Raw genomic sequence first — 24,464 nt, 5'->3', positions numbered from 1 at the left:
TAATTTAACAGATGGGAGACTTGCCAGCTAGAAACAGGACGAGTGGGTTGGGAGTAAATCTATATATGGGATGGAAAATGCGGTGAGAAAAAAATAATTAATAGTTGGGATGTGGTCAGATTCACATTATGTAAAGAGGGCCCTATATAGATAGAGTGAGTCACCCTTTTAGCTAATTTTTTTAAATGTTTGTGAGAGGGACATTAAATAGCTGTGATTGTCCTAATGTGGAAGTGGGGAAAGCAGGAAGAATATGGATGTGAAGTGTCAAAAGAAAACACTAAATAATATATGCTCACAAGTCTGAGCTGGTACAGACATGAAAAGGGCCTATAAGAATTTAGAAAATTCACTCTGTTTTTTAAACTATATTCAATATGTTTTAAAGAAAACATCTGCAAAAAACTCATGTGCTGTATGTGGCAATAAAGAATGCATGGGGCCCCTGGGTGGCCCAGTCAGTTAAGCGCCCGGCTTCCGCTCAGGTCATGATCTCATGGTTCATGGGTTCAAGCCCCGCTTCAGGCTCTGTGCTGATGTCTAGTTCAGAGCATGGAGCCTGCTTCAGATTCTGTGTCTCCCTCTCTGATCCTCCCCTGCTTGCACTGCCTCTCTCTGTCTCTCAAAAATAAATTTAAAAAATTAAAAAATTAAAAAAAAAGAATTCAGTGTCTTAGCAGAAGTGGTAGCATACTAAATTGCATATTCAGGTAGTACTTTTTTTTTTAAGATTTTATTTTTAGGTAATCTCTCCTCCCAGCAGGGCTCTAACTTACATCAAGAGTGGCACGCTCCGCCGACTGAGCCAGCCAGGTGCCCTTCATGTAGTACTTTATAGTTAAGCAAGTCTTTTTTATAGTTTGGGTTTTCACAGTGACTTTTAACTTATTCACACGTTTATTCTTTTATTATAAAGAAATGTGGGGCAACTACACGAAACCAAGACCTCTTAGAGAAGTGGCTGATCCCAAGGCCAGAGCAGGGAAAGAACATGAGCGTTATAAGAAGTGCTCAGGGAATGATGGGGAAGGTCATGCCAGAAGGTCAGGGGAGCCTGCTCAACGGGGCCCCCACTGAGCAAATCAGGCAGTAGGTGAGCATCAGAATAAATAATAATTCTTACTCACGATAAGAATCCATGAGTCCATCTAATATAAATGGATGAATAAATACATTGGAAGGGAGGGAGAGCTCCTTTTATTAGAAAGCCAACTCAAAAAGCAGAAGGAATGATGGACTTAGGAAAATCACTTGCCAACTGTCGTAAACCATTCTGGCAAGAATCATTAACTGATGATAAAACGAGAGCTTGAAGAGTGATGGGGTATTTGTATAGTCTCAGAGTACATCCCCACAGGATGTTTCTTCATTACAAAAGGCAAAATGGCAACTGCCCAGTGAAGACGCTGGCAGACACCACCTTCACCAAATGGTCAGTCTGAGCAGTGCCAGTGACGGTGGACTAATTAGGTCTCTTGACTCGGCATGCCGGCAGGAGCTCGGCGTCAGTCTGTGGTGTTCCTGCCAGATGCATATTACCTGAATCTAATATTGAGGAAGCAGGAGACAAGCTCACATTGAGAAACTAAGTCACAGACTAAAGAAACGTGACAGCTGAGAACGGCACATGACCTTGGGTTTTCTTTTGCGGTAAAGCTATTATTGGGACAATGGAGAATCTCAAGAAGGTCTATAAATTAGACGTAGGATTGTTTCAGTGTTAATTTTCTGACTTTGATAATACTGTGGTTTTGTAAGAGAGTGCCTTGTTTTTAGGAAATACGCAGTGCGGTGTTGAGAGAGAAGGAAGGGAGGGCCAGCCAGGGAGGGTGGGTTTCTGAGAAGGGCTCTGTCGTCACTGGCGTGGACTGCAGTCCAGTCTGGCCCTCTCTGCCTGGGTTTCCCACAAGGGGGGTGGCATTTCCCCTTCAAGTTCCAGCGGCTCCCGGGAAGGAAGAGGGCTAGCCACTGTGCCTCAGGAAGTGGCTAGCCCCACTTAGCCCTGCTGTGCTGACACCACACCTTTCCTGGGGCCGCCCCTTGCCTCAAGTGCCCCTTTCCCTGCTTCTCGCCTGCCTGGGGAAAGGCCCTGCTGGGAGGTTTGGAGGAAGGAGAAGTGGGGAGGGGTCAGGAGCCCCAGTTTTCCTTCTGGCACAGCCTCCAACCAGAAGGGCAGTGGCATTGCACAAGGGGGAGAAGCCATGGGGTCCCCCATCCTGTTTCCTCACCACTGGATGCAGGGCCTGGACTGAACAGTCTCGTTGTGGGAAGTTGACTCCTTCTGATACTCCACAGTGATAGCCTCTAAGACCAGCCCCTCGAAAGCTCTCCCTTTGCTTAAAGAAAGAGGCCACAGTCCCAGACTCTGAGAAATTCCTTTTTGGAGCTCTTCCCTGGTGTCAGCTCCTTCTGTAAGTCATGTGTTTAGACCATTGCTCTCTACTGACACTGTAAGTTAGTTTTCAGTAAACACATGGCTGTACCCGTGGCTCCCTCATTCATTCTTGCCTGCAGCACGTGAATGGAGCACCAACATGTCCCAGGCCTCTGCTGGGTATGGGGGCAGGAGGTGGGGTAGACAGTTAGGAGTCAGTCATGGTGCCTGCTGGCACTTCATGGGACAGTTTTTGTGAAGTCACTTTTCCCTGTGACTGGAAAGGTAGGTGAAAGAACCAGAATCCCCAGCTTCGCTCCCAGTTAGTTGATTGAACTTAGCCAAAGAACTCTTGAAAGCCTCGGTCTCCTCACCTGTTAAATGGGGACAGTGATCTCACTCTGCTGCTGCCTTGCCTACCTCTCAGAGCTCTCGCCCTTCAGTGGGAGGATTCTGTATAGCAGAAGATAGATAGTTTGTAGATATGAGGTAGTCTTGTTGATCCCTAGCACACAGAGGTGGAAATGCTTTGAAAAACGTAGGGTATTAAACACGGAGGCAGAACAAAAGTGTGGCCTCTACCCTCAACGGAGCTCAAAAGAGAAAGCGTTGTGAAGGCATTACAGTAAAGAACAGGAGAGCCAAGCTGTGGCCACAGAGAAAGACCAGTGTCATCCCTTTGCCAGCATATGGCTCAGAATCTGATCCTTGGCCACAGAACTGATTGTCGCCTGTCCTTCTAGTACACCAGGTTGCAGAGCGGGTGGAGGCCCTGGGGCAGTTTGTCATGAAGACCAGAAGGACCCTCAAAGGCCATGGGAACAAAGTTCTCTGCATGGATTGGTGCAAAGATAAGAGAAGGATCGTGAGTTCATCCCAGGTATGTGGCACCTGCTGTTTGATGGTGAGCATGTGTCTGACTTTACAGTGAAAGCAAAGAGCTTTCCTTTTCAAGAAGCCCTTCCCAATCTCTAGGACTCTGTTGATTCTCCACAGGACATGAGTTAGCGTAGTTAAGGATTCTCTTGCATACTGTAGAACGTCACTCATTTGGGTAGATTTGGAAGTGGTAATAACTGAGACATGAACTATATTTGACAGATCATTCAAAATTATTTCTTCCTGAGCATATTTCAGGGTCTTATTTGGAAATGAAACCATTTTTTAGATAGAGGGTTTTTCCCCCAAAATTGAGGATCTAAGTGCTTATGTTCAGCAATTTCTGTGCCCTAAAGAACAAATTTTATAATGTTTATTTATTTTTGAGAGAGAGAGAGAAAACAAGAGAGCAAGCACAAATGGGGGGGAGAGAGGAAGGGAGACACAGAATCCAACATAGGCTTCAGGTCCTGAGCTGTCAGCACAGAACCTGACGTGGGGCTCAGACTCACAATCTGTAAGATCGTGACCTGAGCTGAGGTCAGCCACTTAACTGACTGAGCCACCCAGGTGCCCCTAAATAACAAATTTAAGATACAAGTTTTGTAAAGGATATTTTTTTCATTCATTTTATCTCATTGATGTAGTTTATTTTATATCATATGTTTTAGTGTTATCTAGGGCCATATAATAAATTACCCCCAAATTTAGCAACTTAAAACAACAAATATTTATTATGGTTTCTGAGAGTCAGGGTCTCTGATGAGGTCACGATCATGACACAGTGCCACTGAGGCAGAAACGCCCATTCACAATGGCTCATTGGCTGGAGGCCTTAATTCCTCACCGTGTGGACCTTTCTGGAAGGCTGCTTACGACATGGTAGCCAGCATTCCCCAGAGCGCGAGAGGGAGCTGGGGCAGAAGGCGAGCTGTGTCTTCCGAGCTGGCCTCAGAAGTGACATCCCATCACTTCAGCTATATCCCACTGGTTACACAGACCAACCCTGATATAATGCGGGAGGGGCCTGTGCAAAAGTATGACTATCAGGAGGCTGCTTATCACTGCCTGGTACTTTTTATAGCTGTTTTGATATAACATGCATTGAATATAAAACTATAAACTGAAGTCATATATTTTTATGGCCAGTTTGGGCTTCCCTGTATCCCTGCCTTCAGCCTAGCTTTTCCAAAGAACAGTTTAGGGGTTTTTAATAGCCCTTTTAAGTATAAAAACTATACATATTCTAGGGGGGCCTGGGTGGCTCAGTCAGTTAAGCATCCAAGTTCAGCTCAGGTCAGGATCTTATATAGGTCCATGGTTTTGAGCCCGGCTTCAGAGGGCTGTGCTGACAGCTCTGAGCCTGGAACCTGCTTCAGATTCTGTATCTCTCTCTTTCTCTGCCCCTCCTCCACTCATGCTCTGTCTCTCTGTCTCTCTCTCTCTCTCTCTCTCTCTCTTTCTATCTCAAAAATAAATAAAAACATTTAAAAACATATACATGCTCTAAATAATCCACACACTCTTAACATCTATGTCAGGTTGTATTTGATACAGGTCAAATTAATCCTCTATATTAGAGATTAATTTTCTAATTAATAGGTCATTATTAATCTTCTATATTATCTCCAGCTCTAGTATGTCACGTTGTACTTGCCCTCTTTTATGTTCATAAAACAATTTATCCCTTAATTATTCTGCCACGTTAAAAAAATGCTAAAAGAGAGAACAAAGAAAAGGTTTTACTCCCACCATCCGGTCCCAGCCATTATTACTATTTTAGAGCATTTCTTTCTAGACTTTTTTTGCAAAGTGGTTATCAAGACAGACATATTGCTACCTAGCCTTTTTGGCTTTTTTTAATCCTTAAAAATGTAATATATGTTGGATTTTCTGTCACTCATACTGTCCTTAGGGAGGAGGTACACTGCTGACGTGCTCCATCCATCCACCTCTGCTGCAGAGAAACTAGAAGTGGGGTGGGTGTGGGAGGAAGCTGGAAACAGCAGGAACATTCTGGAGCAGACAGAGTGACTCAGAGCAGCCCTGCTCCCTTGAAGGCAGGAGATTAATCAGCCTGACCGCGTGGGTTCAGGTTTAGGGTGGAGGCGGTCTCTCTAGGTATGTGGGCTCCTGGTGTATAAATCTGTGCTCACGGAGAGGCCCACATTTGCTTTTATGACTGATTTTAGCCTCTTGGTGCCTTTTTCTCTCCAGAGCACACAGTGGGTGGGTGGTGGGGACAGGCAGGCAGGCAGTGAGGTGGAGGAAGCCACCGAAGGGAATGCCAACTTGGACAATACACAGGGTCTCTTCCTGTCCCCTCCCCCCCGCATGCCGCATGTGGGGCTCCAGGTGTGGAGGACCCCAAGGCCTGGAGCCCCTTCTGTCCTCTCTGCTCTGTTACCTAATCTATCCCATACACTGTGCTCGGGTGTTTAGTCTGAGAAATCAGACTAGAACCAGTGTGCTTAGTTTTGAAAGGCCCCAAAATGCCCACTTTGACCTTGTTTCTGGGCCCTAAGGCCACACACAGTGGGAATATGGAAATCTTCCAGTGGATCATGCAAAGCAAGCACCCGTGTCACTTTGGATGATCAGACCTTGCCTGTGCTCCTAAGTGGCATCTCTTACCCCACTCTCACCTCATTCGTCAGATTTGGCTCCAAATGGCTTGAGTGATTACAAAAACCAGGCCTGCTGGCTTGGATGCTGCAGACTCGCCGTCCCTGAGGTGCATGGGGGAGGGGGACTCCCGTGCTGAAGGAGTCAGCTGAGCCATCCTCTTTGGCTGTTGGGCAGAGCCTGGGGGCCCAGAGGACCTACACACCAGGTCCTGGGCAGGTGACTGCATTGTAGGGGCCAGGGCTTATGTGGGTTTATCCCCAGTGGGTTCGTATGACAAATACATGACCTCGTGGTGACTCCCCACTGCCCCAGTGTGGGCTGCAGCAGTGGTGACAGTGAACTTGGTGCCAGCCGAGAGCCTACCCTGACAGGGAATGCTCTCTGTTTGCAGGACAGCTGCCCATAGGGGATCTCCACCATGATAGACTTGTTCTCAGCATGGGTGCAAAATGTCAAAGTGGAGACGTTACACTGATCTCAGGCTGGCACAGCTCTGAGAAGTGGGCTAGGGATGAGGGTGGGACTCTGACCTGTCCCTGCAGGGAGCACAGCGCACAGGAGCCAGGATGGCTAGTGGAGGGGTGAGGGAGAAAGTACGAGACCATTCATCACCTGTCAGGGACCTAGAGGTCGTTTCAGGTTGTCTTACCCCTGTATCACTTTCTGACAGTTCGGGTATGGTGGGTGAGGGCAGTGTACCAACAATTAATCCTTGGTTTCTAAATGGTATAACAGAAGTCTCTGAGCATTGCTTTTGTCTTTGTATCTATATAAGGAGTATAATGTTGAAAACTGAGACTTTAATCAGGCTGGACAGTTCAGCCCCCCGTTCACTCCCCTCAAGGATAGGTCTTGATTACCCAGATACTCACTCTGGCTTTCTCCTGCACACTGTCCAGCCAAACACAGCTTTTATGAGCAATCCTCAGTACTTTCTTGTAAGGACAGAATGACAACTCCTGAGCTTTTTACTCTTTTCCCTCCAGGACGGGAAGGTGATCGTGTGGGATTCCTTCACTACTAACAAGGTAGGTGTTGTCACTGGCACATTGAGGGGCACCTCAGAGCCCCAGTCCTGGGTCCTCATCCCCTCCAGACACCCCCAGTTATGGTCAAGTGCCTGTCTCAGGTGCCCGTCTGGGGATGGAAAGCCCACAAAAGCCCATGTGGGTTCAGACAGCTCAGTAGCCCGTAGTAGTGTCCATTCCTCTCAAGAGCTAAAACCCCTCACCGGGACAGGAGTGTGGGGAGCCACCAAACAGGGTACTGGCCCTAAAACAGGAAAGGGCCTGGCGTGGAAAACTGTCACATTCACACAGGCATGTACTGTTTTTCCTCTGAGGGACGGTAAAACGTTCCCAAATCCCCAGGTTTCTCTCCCCTCTGTGTCTTTGACCAGACTCTGAAGCACCGTGAACATGAGCAGGTGGTCGGCAGGGAAGCCATGGCCGCCAGGCATTGAGCTGACTATCCTGTGTCTGGCCTGGGCATGCTTGGCTCCGAATTTAGACTCTTAGCTAAAGAGGAAGGTCAAAATCAATGTGTAGGTGTGCTGACAAGCCTGCATCTTGTTGCCATTTATAGTAATGACTGTTGTGTATTAAATATTGATTTTGTTATTTACTTACAAAGAAAGTCTTCTTTTTCATTATACAAAACACAGAGTTCTATATCTGCCCCAAACCGAACACCATCCATATTCTGCATTTTTAAATGTGCTTAGTAGCTATTGTGGTAGGCAGTTGCTACACAATATGGTCAAGGTGGCGGGGGGCCCACGTGGGGGTGGCCAGAGCCATCTTTTGGAGCAGAGTTCCTAATGGTCAGGCCCCTGGGAAATAGTAAAAATGGCAACTTAAGAGATTGCAAAGTGCTTTCCTATCCAGCACCTCCCTCCATGACAACCCCTACTTCTCCCAGCACGCCTCGGCATCTTCAGGAGTGTGGGGGGTTTGTTGTTTCTGTTTAAGCCTCAGCATGTCATTGAGAACACACTGCCGGGTTTCTAGGAGGCATGGTGTTGCCACCGTGGCCCCGGGCAGGGACTATAGTTATTACTTGTAAGGGAGGGGGGCTGGGGTGCACTCTGCCTAGAGTGGCCCTTTGCCACAGATTATTCTTGGTGTCTAAAAGGCTATAGATTCTGAGGCACCTGGGTGGCTCAGTTGGTTAAGTGTCTGACTTTGGCTCAGGTCATGATCTCATATCTCAAGCCCCACGTTAGGCTCTGTGCTGACAGCTGGGCCCTGGAGTCTACTGCGGATTCTACATTTCCCTCTTTCTCTACCCCTCCCCTGCTCACACTCTGTCTCTGTCTCTGTCTCTCTCTCTCAAAAATTAAACATCAAAAAAAGTTTTTTAAGGCTGTAGATTCCAAGTGACAGAATTTTCATGGGCAGTGTCAGGGCCCATGTTTCCCCCACAAAAACACAGAGACACAGGGAATCAAACAGGAAAGAAGAACAGCACTCAAATGTACTTTAGGAATCTTTTAGTCCCATCCTCTCCCTTCACAGATGAGGAGAGACTCAGGGAGGATATGTCTTTCATGGAAATAAGACCACAGATTCAGATGGGTTTGAATTGTGGCTTTATCGTTTGCCTGTCTGCATGCAGGAGAATGTGGGTGACCCCGCCACCAGCCAGGAGCAGGAACCACTACACCTAGTTCTCATAGCTTCCGAGTTACAGGTTCTGTGTTCTCTGTGAGCACAATTCAGAATCACCCTGCGCACACCCGCCCCCACTCACACCTTCCCACGAATGGTTTCAGGACGCACAGGGCACTGTGGCTGTTGTGCATTCACAGGGAGACACATACAACATACAGGTGGAATCACTTAAGAGTAGATTTTGAAAATAGGGGGAATCTGAGTAAATGGGATAAAGTATATAACAGCAGTGAAATCCAGACAGACCTTTCAAAGAAAATGAACCCCTCTATTCATTCAGAAGAACGAAAGGAGAATACATTAAGAAATTAGTGAAACATTAAGGGTATTGTTTTGCTGGTTGAGATTTTTAGCTTTTGGTATATACGGCACACAGTTCGGCTGATTACGTCGGTCTCCAGCTGATCTTCACCCCACACCACAGGCCTATGAAATGTAGTGGGATTGAGTAGGAACTCGAATCATGTCATTTTGTGAAGATGACAGGTTAACACATTTGTGTAGAAACACTGCTTGTTCCTTCCACGAACCTTGCGTACTCTGTTTCAGGAGCATGCGGTCACGATGCCCTGCACGTGGGTGATGGCTTGCGCGTATGCCCCGTCGGGATGCGCCATTGCATGCGGGTAAGTAGTGGCCACAGCAGCTTTTCAGGTATCCTGTTAGCCGTGAAACACTGTTCGATGGGCAAAAACAAGCAAACAAGAACGTCTTGTTTTTGTTGTTTACTGGTTAAGTAGTGTGTTAAAGTCCTCCCTGAACTTCATCAAAAAAGAAACTACAAAAATTTGTTTCATAATTATTTTTTTTAATTTTTTAATGTTTGTTTTTGAGAGAGATAGAGCACGAGCTGGGGAGGAGCAGAGAGAGACACAGAATCAGAAGCAATATCCAGGTTCTGAACTGTCAGCACAGAGCCCAACACGGGACTCGAACTCACGAACTGTGAGATCATGACCTGAGTCAAAGTCAGACACTTAATCAACTGAGCCATCCAGGCGCCCCTCGTAATTATTTTCTCTACAGACTGACAGTTGTTTAAGTTCCAAACCAGCCCCCTCTACTCTCAAATGCTGTTGGTGGGGACTGGGAATTGGTGCAGACATTTTGGAAAACTTGTTTGTTGTTAATATAAAAGAAGCCTTGAAAAATGTATAACCTTTGATCATAGTGATACCACATTTAAGAACTTTCTTTGAAAAGACTGATCCATAATATAGAAAAGCCACCTGAGCAATAGTATTTATTGTTTAAAATATTTACTATTTTTAAAATAAAGCAAAAAGTGGGGGAGGTAGGGAAGAACAGTATGTCCATCAAAGGAAATTGTTCAGTGAATTGTGGTACATGAATTGAAGGACATATTTTATACAACTATTAGAAAGGAAACTTCTTAATTATAGTAAGTGAAAAGAGCATCTACAAGCGCCAGTGGCTCAGTTGTTGGGCATCAGCTTCAGCTCAGGTCATGATCTCATGGCTCCTGAGTTTGAGCCCCGCATCGGGCTCTTTGCTCTTAGTACAGAGCCCACTTCAGATCCTCTGTCCCCCTCTCTCTCTGCCTCTTTCCATTGGTTCTCTCTCTATCTCAAAATAAATAAATAAACTTAAAAACAAAAGGAAAAACAAAAGGAGCATCCTGGTGGCTAGGGAGACTGTGTTCTGTTCCCTGTTCTGGAGCTCAGTCTAGCAGGGTTGGCACTGGGGACTGCAACCAACACAGCGCCCTCTCCCTGTGTTAAACGGTTCTGGGACCATTCACCGTATTTCTACAGTAGGAGCCCAGCCATGTTTAGAAAAGAGGCAGTCATATGTCTGTGATAAACTACACCAAAAACTCCAGTAGCAGTTCTTTGTGGAGGATAGGAGCATGGGTTCTTTTTAAATAATTTTCTGTATTTTCAAGTTTTAAAAATAAGTGTATGTTATTTTTAGAATCAGGAGAAAAGAATTTTATTTCAAAAGTGAAAACTCTTGGCCTCCAGGCAAAAAGTTTGGGGCCTTCTCCAGCTAAAGCCACATCGCCTTTTGTCCCCAGTGTCCCTCCCTTTGGGTGGCTATTTGGGAGCATCTTTCCATCAACTCTCCATTTGCCAAGACCCTGTGTGCCTTTGGAACCCATGTTCACACACATGTATTTCATGTTTTCTCATTATTTAAATAATTCAAAAGTAGATTGTATTTCCATTTTATAAGTGAATGGTAGTACTTTTATAAAATTCATTTCCATTTACTTCTTGAAGTGATATGAGGTAAGCACAATAAAAGACACACACATATGTGATATATATATATATATATATATATATATATAGGCATATAGGTATTTATATATGACATATATATAAAACATTTTTCTCTATGCTATATATACAAAACATTATTTATATATGTGTACACACATGCACACATACTATCAGGTAGTGCAAAGGAGGTTAGCCAGCTGGACAGTTAGAAGTCATAGTCCCCACAAGACTTCTGTCCCTTCAGATACCAGCCACAAATCTGAGAGTCCCCACAACCACTCTCAGGTCTGATAATTTTCTAGAACAACCACAGAACTCTGGGAAGTGCTATACTTAGGCTTAGTTTTATCACAGTGGAAGGATACAAATTAGAGCCAAAGGAAGAGGTGCCGAGGGCAGAGTCCAGGAGGGGTCCAAACGTGGAGCTTCAGGAGTCCCCTCCCTGTGGAGTCACGGATGGCATCACCTCCTCCTGGCCACATGTGTGATGATATACAGAGTATTATCAACCAGGGAGACTCCCCTGAGCCTCTGGTGTCCAGAGTTTTTACTGGGGCTCAATCACATACTGCCCATGTGGCTGACCCTCAGTCTCCAGTGTGTCCTAGATATTTAGGCTAATACTCAGTTTCTAGTTCTTCTGGAGGAGGGCGGAACTTACAGGGAGGAGATTTGAAGTCATAGTGCATCATAAATCATACTGTTAGACTATTGGTCAAAGCTGCTCCCGTCAGGCAGGCCATCCCTGGGAATGAGAGATGACCTCCCAGTAGCCGAGGGTAAAAGCTGACTCCTCATTAGGTATGATCAGTGCTTGCTCATTAGGAATAATAAATACTCTACACTTTAAAAATCCCTGGAGTAATATATTTCTAACTGGGCATTGATATTAGCAGATACATAGAGTTGGATGAGTTACATAATTTCTCAGCATTTGACACTGAGCTACTAGCTATCTGGTTCTACATTACAAAAAGAATGTGTTAGGTAGATCCTTCCACAATATGCAGTGGATATAATAACATAGTGAACAGGTCTTTAACAGTAGTTTAGAAAATGATTCTGTTGCCTGTGTCTTATTTGAACCCTCGCTAAATGGAACCCAGTGGGATCACGTCTGTGAGGGTGAGGGGCAAGCAGGAAGACAACAATTTTATGAGGCCCAGCTGGACACATTTGTGGCGACACCCTGGCAGAGGGAAAAAGCTCAGAGAGGAGGGATGGCAGTTTCCCAGCCCTGGCATGTGGCAGGTGGTCAGTACCTGCGCTGGGTGCCTCACGCCTTGTTATGAAATGAAAGTGGAGGGAGTTCGAGGTGTGACTATTGGTGAAATATTAACAAATATTTAAGATACGGGGTCCGGTGGATGAGGAGACAGCATCAAAAACAAAACTGAGAGACTGAATCCCCAGCGTAGATAACCATCTCCCCTGCTCAGACCTTTTGTAGAAATGCCAACAGCCACTGCGCTTAACTTGCCTTTCTAGTGATGATCTAATGAAGTGTTTCTCAACCGTGATTTTGTGACACCCCTGTAACTCTGTGATCACACAGACCCACATCTCTGCCACAGTCAGAGTTTTTTGTGTTTTGTTTTTTTTTAAGGGAATAATGGGGATATTTTTACCTCCATCTGCCTGACTAGTAGGTCTATTTCTGAGTCACTTCCAAACTTGAAAGCTAAACTGTAACAGTGTTGACACAATCCTCTTCTCAAAAAAAATGTGTTAATTGATTTTTATTTATATGTAAGTATTTTTTTTATTTGAAAGCCAGATCCCCAAGAAGACTTCACTCAGGAAGTGTACACTTGATATTAGCAACTGTTCACAGGCTCTGTGCTGACAGTGAAGAGCCTGCTTGGGATTCTCCCTCTCTCTCTACCCACATGTGTGCTCACTCTTCCTCTCAAAATTAAAATAAACAAACAAACATCGTGTCAGCCTCCAACCAGGTAGAATATAAAAATAACAATTATGACCACTTACTGAGCCTCTATCATATGTCAAGGGCCATTCGGAACTGTTTATGCACCTTCACAACAGCCCCTTGTGAAAGGTGGATGGGACCCACTCCATTTTATAGTTGAGGAAACAAACTAAGGCTCAGAGAACCTTAAAAAACATAAGCAAGATCACAAAATGAGTTATATACCAAAGCAGAGGTTCAACACCAGATGCATCACACTGCAAACTTCTCTGGTTCTCATAGCAGTGCAAATAAGGCTAAGTAATAAGTGTCCCAGCAGAGCTGCAGAAACGACTCTGAAGCCTCAGCATGGGCGAAAGCCTTCCGCCCGGAAGGCTGGAGAAGCCTATGGTCCACAGCATGTTGGTTCAATGGCATGGCCTAACTGCAAGTCATTTTCACCCACAAGCTTATGAATTACTGGTAATAGACTTCCCAAGTCTACACTTGCTACTTTGAGCAGGTGGAAGGGCTAAGGGACCTCCTGGCATCCCCAGGGCCTCCGAAGAGAGCGCCTAAACATTGTTCCCCACTAAGAGGAAGCAGGGCCCCTTGGAGTAAGGTTGATTTAGGTCTGGGACAGGAAAAGAATAAAGAGAGCCTAGGGTGTTTTCTTGTTCTGGAAAGCAAGGAAATATTCAAGGACTGACAGAGTTATATCAAAAGGAAACAGGAGCTGCTTGAAGGGGCCCCCACTGTCCAAATTTGGGACAGTTTGAACATCACATGGAATAGTGATAGTAATGGATCGTAACAGAGTTGAGAAAAAGGAATCCATGGGTGGACAGAGGGAAGGAGAATTTTTCTTCACAGAAAAATATCAGCTAATAAATGATCCATTTTTTAGGAATGATCAAATCAGAATGTCACCCTTTTGTATCCCTAAAGTAATATTTGATTCAAACAACAAACATATTCACACGGTCTTGAAGTGTCAAACCTAAACTATTATTAGTCATAAACAAGTTACATTTACCATGGAGAGATCTAATGCTCCCTACTTTGACCAAGTCATCAAAGTTGGCATCACCAATTCTAAGACAATAGGCATCACAAACCTCTTGAAGTAAAGCAGTAACAAAGAAGTACACCTCACCTTTATACTATTACTGCCAGAAAAGTTACACTTGAAAATAGCCATTAAGAAGCAGTGTGGAGCCCCTGGGCTCACCGATGTCAGCCTGTCAGCACAGAGCCCACTTCGGATACTCTGTCCCCCTCTCTCTGCCCTTCCCCCACCTAGCCGTGTGTGTGTGTGTGTGTGTGTGTGTGTGTGTGTGTGTGTGTGTGTGCGCGCGCACGCTGTTTCTCTCTCGCTCGCTCTCCCTCTCTCTCAGTAAATTAAAAAAAAGAAACAACGTGACAAGTCCAGATTGTGTGTGACATTCTGTAAGACACTTGGCCTAAGATCTCTTGTCGTGAACAACAAAAAAGAGGTAGAGGGTCTGTTCTAAATTAAAAGATCTTAGGGGCACCTGGGTGGCTCAGTAGATTAAGTATCCAACTATGGCTCTGGTCATGATCTCATGGCTTGTGAGTTCAAACCCCGCATTGGGTTCTATGCTGACGGCTCAGAGCCTGAGCCTGCTTCAGATTCTATGTCTCCTTCTCTCTCTGCCCCTCCCCTGCTTGTGCACATGCTTGTGCGTGCACTCTCTCTCTCTTAAAAACAAACATTAAAAAATTAAAAGATCTTAAAAAGATATAAAAAGAGTGCAATATGTGAACCTTAATTGGCCCTGGATCTTGGGGACAATTGGGGAAGAATGAATACATATGGCCTATTGCACGGTGTTAGGGAATTTGTGTTAATTTTCTAAATGTGATAATGGTTTAGTGGCCACCTAGGAGAATGTTCTTTTTTATAGAAAATGTAAATTTGCAAATTGAAGTATTTAGATGTATCATGTCATGTCTACACTTACCTTCAGATCGTTGAGAATTTTCTCCTACAAATAAGGCAAAATCCAAAGTTGGTAAACATAGGTCAAGGGATCTGGGTGTTCACTGTACTATTTTTCTTTCAATTTTACTGTACATTTGAAAATCTTCCAAGTAAAAGTTGGGGGAAAGTTTACAATATATAATGCTAACAAAGGAAAACATTTTGAAAAAATTTGCATGAGAATGTATACATGTATCCTATTACCTTATAGTAGCATTTGACACTTCTTTCTTTCCATGCTAGTGGTTTAGATAATAAGTGTTCTGTGTATCCACTGACATTTGACAAAAATGAAAACATGGCTGCCAAAAAGAAGTCTGTTGCTATGCATACCAACTACCTGTCTGCCTGCAGCTTCACCAACTCAGACATGCAGGTAAGTAAGCGCCCGGTGGTGGGCCAGCCTACTGGAGTGCGGGGGAAGTGGCAAAGGACTAAGGAGGCATGGAAGCTTTCCAGTGTCCTCTATTATGATTGGTATTGTTATTATCTAGTTCAGGTATTATCAACATACAACATAATTATATTACACAAAATAGAGATTCAACAACTCTGCATTTCTCACTGCTCGTCATGATAAATGTGCTCTTAATCCCCTTTATTTCACCCCAACCCCACCGACCTCCCCACTGGCAACTGCCGTTTCTTCTCTGCATTGAGTCTGTTTTGGGTGGCACTGAGTGGCTCAGTTGGTGGAATGTCCAAGTCTTTTTTTTTTTAATTTTTAATGTTTATTTTTGAAAGAAAGAGACAGAGACAGAGCATGAGTGGGGGAGGGGAAGAAAGATAGGGAGACACAGAATCTGAAGCAGGTCGAGGCTCTGAGCTTTCAGCACAGAACCTGTTGCAGGGCTCAAACTCACGAACTGCGAGATCATGATCTGAGCTTAAATTGGATGCTTAACCAACTGAGCCACCTTAACTTTTTATTTTGGCTCAGGTCATGATTCCCTCTCACTCTCTTCCTCTACTCCCTCCCTCATTTATGCATGCTCTCTCTATCAAAATAAATAAGTAAACTTAAAAATAAAACAATTCCATTTACAATTACATCAAAAAGAATAAAATACCTAGGAATAACTTAACCAAGGAGGTGAAAGACCTGTACTCTGAAAACTATAAAACCATTGATGAAAAAAATGAAGATCACACAAACAAATGGAAAGATATTCCATGCTCTAGAACCAATATTGTTAAAATGTCCATACTACCCAAAGCAATCTACAGATATAATACAACCTCTATTAAAATATCAATAACATTTTTCAGAGAACTAGAGCAAACAATCCCAAAACTTGTATGGAACCACAAAGACCCCAAATAGCCAAAGCAGTCTTGAGAAAAAAGCACAAAGCTGGAAGTATCACAGTCCTGGATTTCAAGTTATATGACAAAGCACTAATGTTCAAAACAGTATGGCACTTGTACAAAAATAGATACAGAGGTCAGTGGAACAGAATAGAGTCCAGAAATACACACTTTTATGGTCAGTTAATATACAGCAAAGGAGGCAAGAATATACAATGGGAAAAAGACAGTCTTCAACAAATGAGGCTGGGGTTACTGGACAGCAACATGTTAAGGAATAAAAATGGACCACTTTCTTACACCACACACAAAAATAAACTCAAAATGGATTAAAGACTTAAATGTGAGAACTGAAACCATAAAATCATAAAAGAAAACATGGGCAGTAGTTTCTTTCTCTGCACTGACAAGGCAGAGCAACACGAGGCTTGAACTCCCCAACTGTGAGACCATGACCTGAGCTGAAATCAAGAGTTGGATTCTTAACTGACTAAGCCACCCAGGTGCCCCAGTGGAATTGTTTTCTTTCTTTCTTTTTCTGCTGCTTCATTGTTAGTGTATAGAAATGTAACAGATTTCTCTATATTAGTTTTGTATCCTGCAACTTTACTGAATTCATTTATCAGTTCTAGTTTTTTTGCAAGTCTTTAGGGTTTTCTATATATACTCTCTTGTCATCTGTAAATAGTGACAGTTTAACTTCTTCCTTGCCAATTTGGATGCCTTTCTTTTACTTGTCTGATTGCTGTTGCTAGGACTTCCAATACTATGTTGAGTAAAAAGGTTGAGAGTGGATATCCTGTCTTGTTCTTGATCTTAGAAGAAAAGCTCTTAGTTTTATACCATTCAGTATGATGTTAGCTGTGGGTATTTCATTTATGGCCTTAATTATGTTGAGGTATGTTCCCTCTAAGCCTACTTTGTTAGGTTTTTATCATGAATAGATGTTGAAGATTGTCAAAGGCTTTTTCTTCATCTATTGAGATGATCATAAGCTTTTCATCCTTTCTCTTGTTAATGTCCAGGTGTCATATTCATTGGTTTGTGAATATTGAACCACCCTGCATCTCTGAAATAAATCCTATTTGATCATGATTTTTTTAAATGTATTGTTGGAATCAGTTTCAGTTTACAAATATTTTGTGGAGGATTTTTGCATCTATGTTCATCAGAGATATTGGCCTATAGTTTTCTTTTTTTGTAGTGCCTTTACCTAGTTTTGGTATCAGAGTAATGATGGCTTTGTAGAATGAATTTGGGAGGTTTCCTTCCTCTTCTATTTTTTGGAACACTTGGAAGAGAATAGGTATTATCTCATATTTAAATATTTGGTAGAATTCACCTGTGAATCCATCTGGTCCTAGACTTTTGTTTTTTGGGAGTTTTTATTATTACTATTATTATTATTACTAACTTAGTTTCATTACTAGTAACCAGTCTGTTCAATTTTTCTTTTAGTTTTTTTATTTAAAAATGTTTTGATGTTTATTTTTGAGAGACAGAATGCAAGTGGGGGAGGGGCAGAGAGAGAGAGAGAGAGAGAGAGGGAGACACAGAATCCAAAGCAGGCTCCAGGCTCTGAGCTGTCAGCATAGAGTCTGCTGTTGGGCTCAAACTCATGAACTGTGAGATCATGGACCTGAACTGAAGTCAGATGCTTAACCAACTGAGCCACCCAGGCACCCCTGTTCAAATTTTCTGTTTCTTCCTGATTCTGTTTTGGAATGTTTCTAGGAATTATTCATTTCTTCTAGATTATCCAATTCATTGGCATATAACTTTTCATAATGTCTTCTTAAAATCCTTCATGTTTTTCTGGTGTCAGTTTTTATTTCTTCTCCTTCATTTCTGATTTTATTTATTTGTGTTCTCTCTCTTGTTTTTTTGATGAGTGTGGCTAAAGGTTTGTCAGTTTTATTGATCATTTCAGAGAACCAGCTCCTGGTTTCATCATTGTGTTCTATTGTTTTTTTAATCTCTATGTCATTTATTTCTCCTCTAATTTTTATTATTTCCTTCCTTCTACTTGCTTTGGGCTTTGTTCTTTTACTAGCTCCTTTAGGCCTAAGATTAGGTTGTTTATTTGAGCCATTTCTTGATTCCTGAAGTATGCCTCTATTGCTATAATTTTCCCTCTTAGAACAGCTTTTGCTGCATCCTAACAATTTTGGACTGTTGTATTTTATTTTCATTTGTTTCCATGTATTTTTTCATTTCCTCTTTGATTCCTTAGTTGACCCATCCATTGAATATAGTAGCCTGTTATTTAGCCTCCATGTGTTCTTTCCAGATTTTTTTTAGGATTGATTTCTAGTTTCATACCATTGTGGTTGGAAAAGATGAATGATATGACTTCAATCTTTTTGAAGTTATTGAGACTCATTTAGTGGCCAGCACGTGATCTATTCTGGAGAATGTTCTTTGTGCACTTGAAAACAACGTGTATTCCACTGGTTTGGGATGGAATATTCTGAAAATATGTTAGGTCTATCTGGTCCAATGTGTCATTCACAGCCACTGTCAGTTCATTTTCTGTCTGGATGATATACCCATTAATATAAGTTGGGTGTGAAAAGTCCCATATTATTATATATTACTTTCAGTTTCTTCCTTTATGTCTGTTATTTTTATTTACTGAGGTGCTCCTATGTAGGCACATAGATATTTATAATTGTTATATCTTCTTGTTGGAGTTTTCCCTTTGTCATTATGTAGTGCCCTTCTCTCCTGTTAGTCTTTGTTTTATTTTTAAAAATTTTTAAGTTTATTTGTTTTGAGAGAGAGAGAGTGTGTGATTAGGACACGGGCAGAGAGGAAAGAGAGGATCCCAAGCAGGCTCTGCAGTGTCAGCACAGAACCTGATGCAGGGCTCGAACTTATGAACCATGAGATCATCATGACCTGAACTGAGAACAGGAGTTGGACTCTTAACCAGCTGAGCCACCCAGGTGCCCCTCTTTGGTTTAAAGTCTATTTTGTGCACTGTAAGTACTGCTAATCTGGTGTCTTTATTAACTGAGGGTGTGCTCCAGCAGCTGGCCGTGAGAGGAATCTCCAATTATTTCTCATTGGTTATCATTATTTTTAATAAATCAGAAATGAGGAAAGTCAAGGCTATTAATGATAGAGTTGAGATAAACTGAATATCCTCCTCTAATTGACTTGGTGGTCATGGGAATGGAGCGGAGAACCTTCTGACTGGGTGGAAATTCCTCTCTTTCAGTCTGAGTGTTGCTTACAGGAGTAAAACTTCAGTGAGCTGCTGAGCCTCAGGGTTTTGCACTTTACACACCTCATTGTACCTACTTTACACTCCTGTTTTAACAGATGCCAAAAATAAAAGCTTCCGATAGTAAATCTGTCCCCTACTTTGAATAAACCAACTTAAATACTTTGACTAAGTTTTCTTAACAAATCATAAAAGGATCCTTAGCTTATTCATTCATGTCTATTTAGCAAATTTTTGTAGGTGCCCAGCACCCACATTGCCGGATACCACCGGTTCTGGGGGTGGACTCGCTGACCCCGTCCTCTGTTCTCAGGACCTTCATGGAAACCATCTGTGACTGAACAGTGGGGAAGCTGAGAGCTCAGAGCAGGAAGGGTGGTCCCGAACTTGCTGCCGGTGAAGTGTGAGGGCAGCCCAGGGGGATGCAGGCAGCCGATCGGTGGGCAAGGCCAGATCACAGGGTCCCCTGAATGTCTGGGCTGCCCCTGTAGAAGGGCAGAGAGCCATTGCAGGGGCTGCATCAGATTTAGATTTTTTTTTAATGTTTATTTTTAGAGAAAAAGTGTGGGTGGGGGGAGGTGGTAAGAAAAACCCCAAGCAGGCTCCACGCTGTCAGCACAGAGCCCCACAGTGGGGGACTCGATCTCACGAACTGTGAGGTCATGGCTTAAGCCGAAATCAAGGGTCGAACGCTTAACCAACTGAGCCATCCTGGAGCTCCGATTTGGGTTTCTTTTAATGAGGAGAGCATCTGTGTCAGATTAAAGCCTGCTGCCTTTCTCCCAGCCCCAGGAGACTATGCTCAGCTAGAGCCCAAGCCTCACACACACTGGCCCTAACAAAAGTTAAAACCCTAACCCCCTCACCGCAGGCACAGCAGGGTTCCTGTCACACTACAGGCCGGCCTGTGTACCTGTAAGTTATACAGAGGCTGCCTGAGGGGTGCTGCACTGACCTTAGACAGTTTTCCCTAAAATATCTCTGATCTTATCCTCTCGCTTCCCAAAGCTCAGTCTGGCCTACAGGCTAAAGTCCGCAGTCTGTATGCTCTATACCAGGCACACCTCTCCTTTGGTGCAGAGATAGGCCTTCACCGGCATGCCCTCTGTCCCTTCCCCTTCCCCTGGCCAGCTCTCACTCATCCTCTAAGACTAGCTCAGGGGCGCCTGGGTGGCTCAGTCAGTTAACAGTCTGACTTCGGCTCAGGTCATGATCTCACAGTCTGTGGGTTCAAGCCCCACATCGGGCTCTGTGCTGACAGCTCAGAGCCTGGAGCCTGGAGCCTGCTTCAGAGTCTGTGTGTGTGTCTCTCTCTGCCCCTCCCCCACGCATGCTGTCTCTATCTTTCATAAATAAATAAACTTTAAAAATTAAAAAAAAAGACCAGCTCAGCTGTTGCCAGAATGGGTTGATTGCCCCTCCCGTGGGCCTGCCTGTATCTCAGCGCTTCTCACTCCACTGTGAGTCCTCATCATCTTGTTTGCCAAGATTCTTAGGAATACTTGCTATCCAGCAATGTCAAGTTTATTAGACCTAGTGCAGCAAGGGAGAACCCCAACTTAACAAAGTCTCAGTAGCATCTCAAAATGAAGAAACCAGGGAAGGGTACTGGAGGGTTTTGGGGTCCAAGCTGGGCAATTTTAAGGTGAGTCTCTCCAGGCAGGAAACAGATTGTTACATTAATAGCTTTGGATTGGTGAGCCCCACAAGGTAAGGGTCTTGAAGTCAGTCTTGAGGACAGGCTGTTAGTCTTGATAAGTAAGTTGTTGAGTTGGTTTACAGTCTTATCTTGCAGAAGCAGGTATTTCCGGAAGCCAGGAGCTAGGTTGTTTTTACTTGGTCTCAGTACTGTCGAACGTAGCCGTGGGAAGGTGTGCATGGTCTCAGAATTGTTTAACACAGGGGTGGGGAATGAGGCTGGTGTCAGTTCTTATAGCCAAGTCTGTTGAACTGAGCTCCAGGCAAGCAGAGATCAAGACACAATCATGTGCAAACCCTGATCAATGCCTGTTAGCACAGCACCTGAACATCATCACACAGCAAATGCTTGTGAATACGTGAGTGCGTGAACGTGGCCTTATCTGTGGCCCTAGGGCCATTTCAGGCGGCACCCTGCTCTGGAAAGAAGCAGCCACAGGACAGTGTGTCTAAGAAAATGCTGCCTGACCCTTGCTGCTCTGGGTAGGTCCAGTGATCAGCATTGGTATGACCTGAGAGTCTGTGAGAACTGTGGCATCTTAGCACCCCACCCCTCAGTGCAATATTAACCTGCAGCAAGGTGGGTGGGGAGCACGTTGATGTCTGAGAAGCACTCTGAGCGGCCGGCCTGCTTGTGGGAGCCACTCAAGGTGCTCTTCAACAGATTTTCACGGAGAACTTCCTGCACGCCTGCAGGCACAAGGCCCTGCAGATACAGCACGGGGGCCTGACGAATTTCATACCCCGGAGGAGGACAGACACGTCAACACACATCTCAAGGACAGTGAGGCTGTCAAAAATGATTTCCCCTCAGTACAGGAGAAAGATTTCTGTGCATGAATCCACATATGCAGCGAGTTCCGTGTGTTTGTGTGTGTCCAAGCAGGTGCCTTTTCCCCATCCAGCTTGATTGACTTCCTCCTGACAGAAGCCATAATAACAGCACTCTTCCTGTCCTTTACTGCAAACAGATCCTGACAGCGAGCGGCGATGGCACGTGTGCCCTGTGGGACGTGGAGAGCGGGCAGCTGCTGCAGAGTTTCCACGGGCATGGGGCTGACGTGCTCTGCTTGGACCTGGCCCCCTCGGAAACAGGCAACACCTTCGTGTCTGGGGTAAACACCCAGGGAAAATCCCTAGGGGCCTTCTGTCTCTCCATGGGAGGTTCATGCTGGCGATTTTGGGGACTGGATCAGACACTTCTCTAGAAGGGGCTGCAGGAAATGGCCTCCGCTTACTTCCACACCCCCGGCTCCCATGACAGCAGCACTGCGTGGTGGGCAATTATGGTGCTGGGCTGTGAGGGTCTCCTGCTGCTGACATTCAGTCTACAGAGGGATCTGGAATGTTCTCCTAATATGAATGCTATGGCTCGAGGTGCATATCTGCCACAATTTAAAATGTCATTCCTCAAACAAGTAGCAGAGTTAGCATCTAAAAGCACTCGAGATGAGCCAAAAGAGTACCAAGCCAGTCATATGGCTGCTGAGGTGAGGCAGCACTGTGGCGTGATCAGGGCAGGGCTTGGGGCTTGTGAGCTCCTCCTACCCCACCCCTGTCCGTCACTATTGCTCTCCCACCGCAGGGCACAGGGAACAGAATAGTTGAAGGTTCAGGGCCAGGTACACAAGGTCACAGTGGCACAGAGGAGCACCAGACTGGGATGCCTGGGTCCTGGCTGTGCTATCTGTCTGAACTTCCTCATGTATAAACCAGGCATAATGCGAAATAATAGTCCCACTCCCCCCAGATCTTATGAGCAGCAGGTGGCAGAGTTGACCGTGTGTTACACATACATCAGGAGTGAATAAGAACAGGGGACTGAGCAGGCCAACCTGACCCAGGTCCTGTCTCACTTTAGTCAGGACACTAGTGAGAGAGGACGGCGCTGGACACAGTGTCACATGGTCTTTGCAGCTGGGAGACACAGAGCCCTTTGTTCCAAGCTGCCCGTGTCTTAGTGCTCGGCGTCAGGCGAGGGGCTGTGGGACCTGTCATCGGCAGGGACCCCGTTTTCTTCCTGGGTATTTGGCCCCATCTGTGTATGGTTCATCTCTGTGCCTTTGAATCACTATACTTATCCCTCCTCAACTCCACTGTCTTTTCAAATTGTTAATATCATTGTTGATTATATGTCTCTTTCAGGGCACTAAACTCCATCTAATTTAGTGTCCTCACAAGATTGGAAGACACTCCTGATTGCTTGGTCCACATTCTCATTAAAGATCATCAGAGCGCTGAACCCCCACAGCGGGTTTTCCTGAGATACCGGTTATGGTGCTTCATCCCGCTCTTTTCTCTTGAAACCAGCAACTTGAACACCAATTTTAAGCCATTACTTCTTCTATTTGGCTATTGAGCGTCTACATTGTACTCTCCAAGCTTGATAACAGGGTCACTCTGCAGAAATTTGTCAGATGCTCCTAGAACCATGATAGTATAATGTGATTACCTCGTGTATGATTCCCTGGGTCATGGTGGCAACCCAGAGGAGATTTACAGGTATTGAGGCAGAAGCCCAAGACACTGACTCACTAGAGATGTCCAGCTAACTGCTGGCAAGGTCATGGCTCCTAGTGGCATGCTGTCGAGGTACAGATGGCCCAGGGTCACCTGGTGCTCCACCTTTGCTCAGGGCTGCTCCCTACACCTGAGACCAAGCTGGGCAGTCCCACTGTGCACCCAGTGTATGCCTGCCCTCCCCCCTGGGCTGGGAGGCAGAGATAAAGAGGAAGGAGAAAGGGGAGGACAAAACAGAGAGAGAAATGCCCAGGAGGAAAGCAAGAAGGAGGCTCTGGAGCATTTGCACCTACTTGGAAAGATGCAAAAGAAAAAAACCTGCTGAAGGGGAAAGCTGGGTGCCTTCCCGTGCCCCCCGCACACCCGAGACCTGGTTCTGGCTTTCTAAGGGCTTCTCAGTTCAGGCAAGCTAGTCTCAAAAAAGCATGTTGTCAGCCCTTACTAACGGGAAGTAAATAGCTCTGTTTCATAACAGGAACTCATGCCCGTCTGTACACAGTCCTTGCAGTGGCCGTAACTCCGGGTAACTTTGCATTTGTAGGGATGTGACAAGAAAGCCATGGTGTGGGACATGCGCTCCGGCCAGTGTGTGCAGGCCTTTGAAACACATGAATCCGACATCAACAGTGTCCGGTCAGTGAGTAGAATGTTCACGTAACTTCTCTGTTGTGCTGGTAATCCCTGGCCTGGGGTAATGCTCGGCCCAGGAACCACCTCCAGACTCAGTTTACTTGGCTGAGAGAGGTCTCTCCAGCAAGAAAGGCAGATTTGTGGTGTACTGAACAGCATGCCATTAAAGGCAGTAGGAGCAATTGATATTATCCTCCCTAAGCAGAGTCAGTATTTCCCATTCATTTATTCTTGGAGACTTATGTGCTAGGTGTTGTTCTAGAGACAAGGAGACAAGACAAACACAAATAAACAAATGGTAAACTTAATTTAAGGTAATGATAAATGTGCTGTGAGAAAAATAAAACAGGCAGATGGGAAGGGATG

General features: G+C 44.7%; 1 protein-coding gene across 1 annotated transcript in view; it reads left to right on the top strand.

Annotated features, from left to right (window-relative positions):
* Positions 1-24,464, top strand: part of GNB5 (G protein subunit beta 5) — a 50,143-nt gene that overhangs the window by 18,984 nt on the left and 6,695 nt on the right. The window contains exons 5-10 of the mRNA XM_029952246.1: positions 3,118-3,254; positions 6,868-6,909; positions 9,103-9,179; positions 14,957-15,089; positions 21,920-22,063; positions 24,010-24,101. Coding sequence (XP_029808106.1) covers positions 3,118-3,254; positions 6,868-6,909; positions 9,103-9,179; positions 14,957-15,089; positions 21,920-22,063; positions 24,010-24,101 — 625 coding nt within the window. The remainder of the gene's footprint in view (positions 1-3,117; positions 3,255-6,867; positions 6,910-9,102; positions 9,180-14,956; positions 15,090-21,919; positions 22,064-24,009; positions 24,102-24,464) is intronic.

The sequence above is a fragment of the Suricata suricatta genome, chromosome 9 (assembly GCF_006229205.1).
Source record: "Suricata suricatta isolate VVHF042 chromosome 9, meerkat_22Aug2017_6uvM2_HiC, whole genome shotgun sequence".
Lineage (NCBI taxonomy): Eukaryota > Metazoa > Chordata > Mammalia > Carnivora > Herpestidae > Suricata > Suricata suricatta.
Note: the sequence above shows the minus strand (reverse complement) of the source record. Positions and strands in the feature narration are given on the sequence as shown.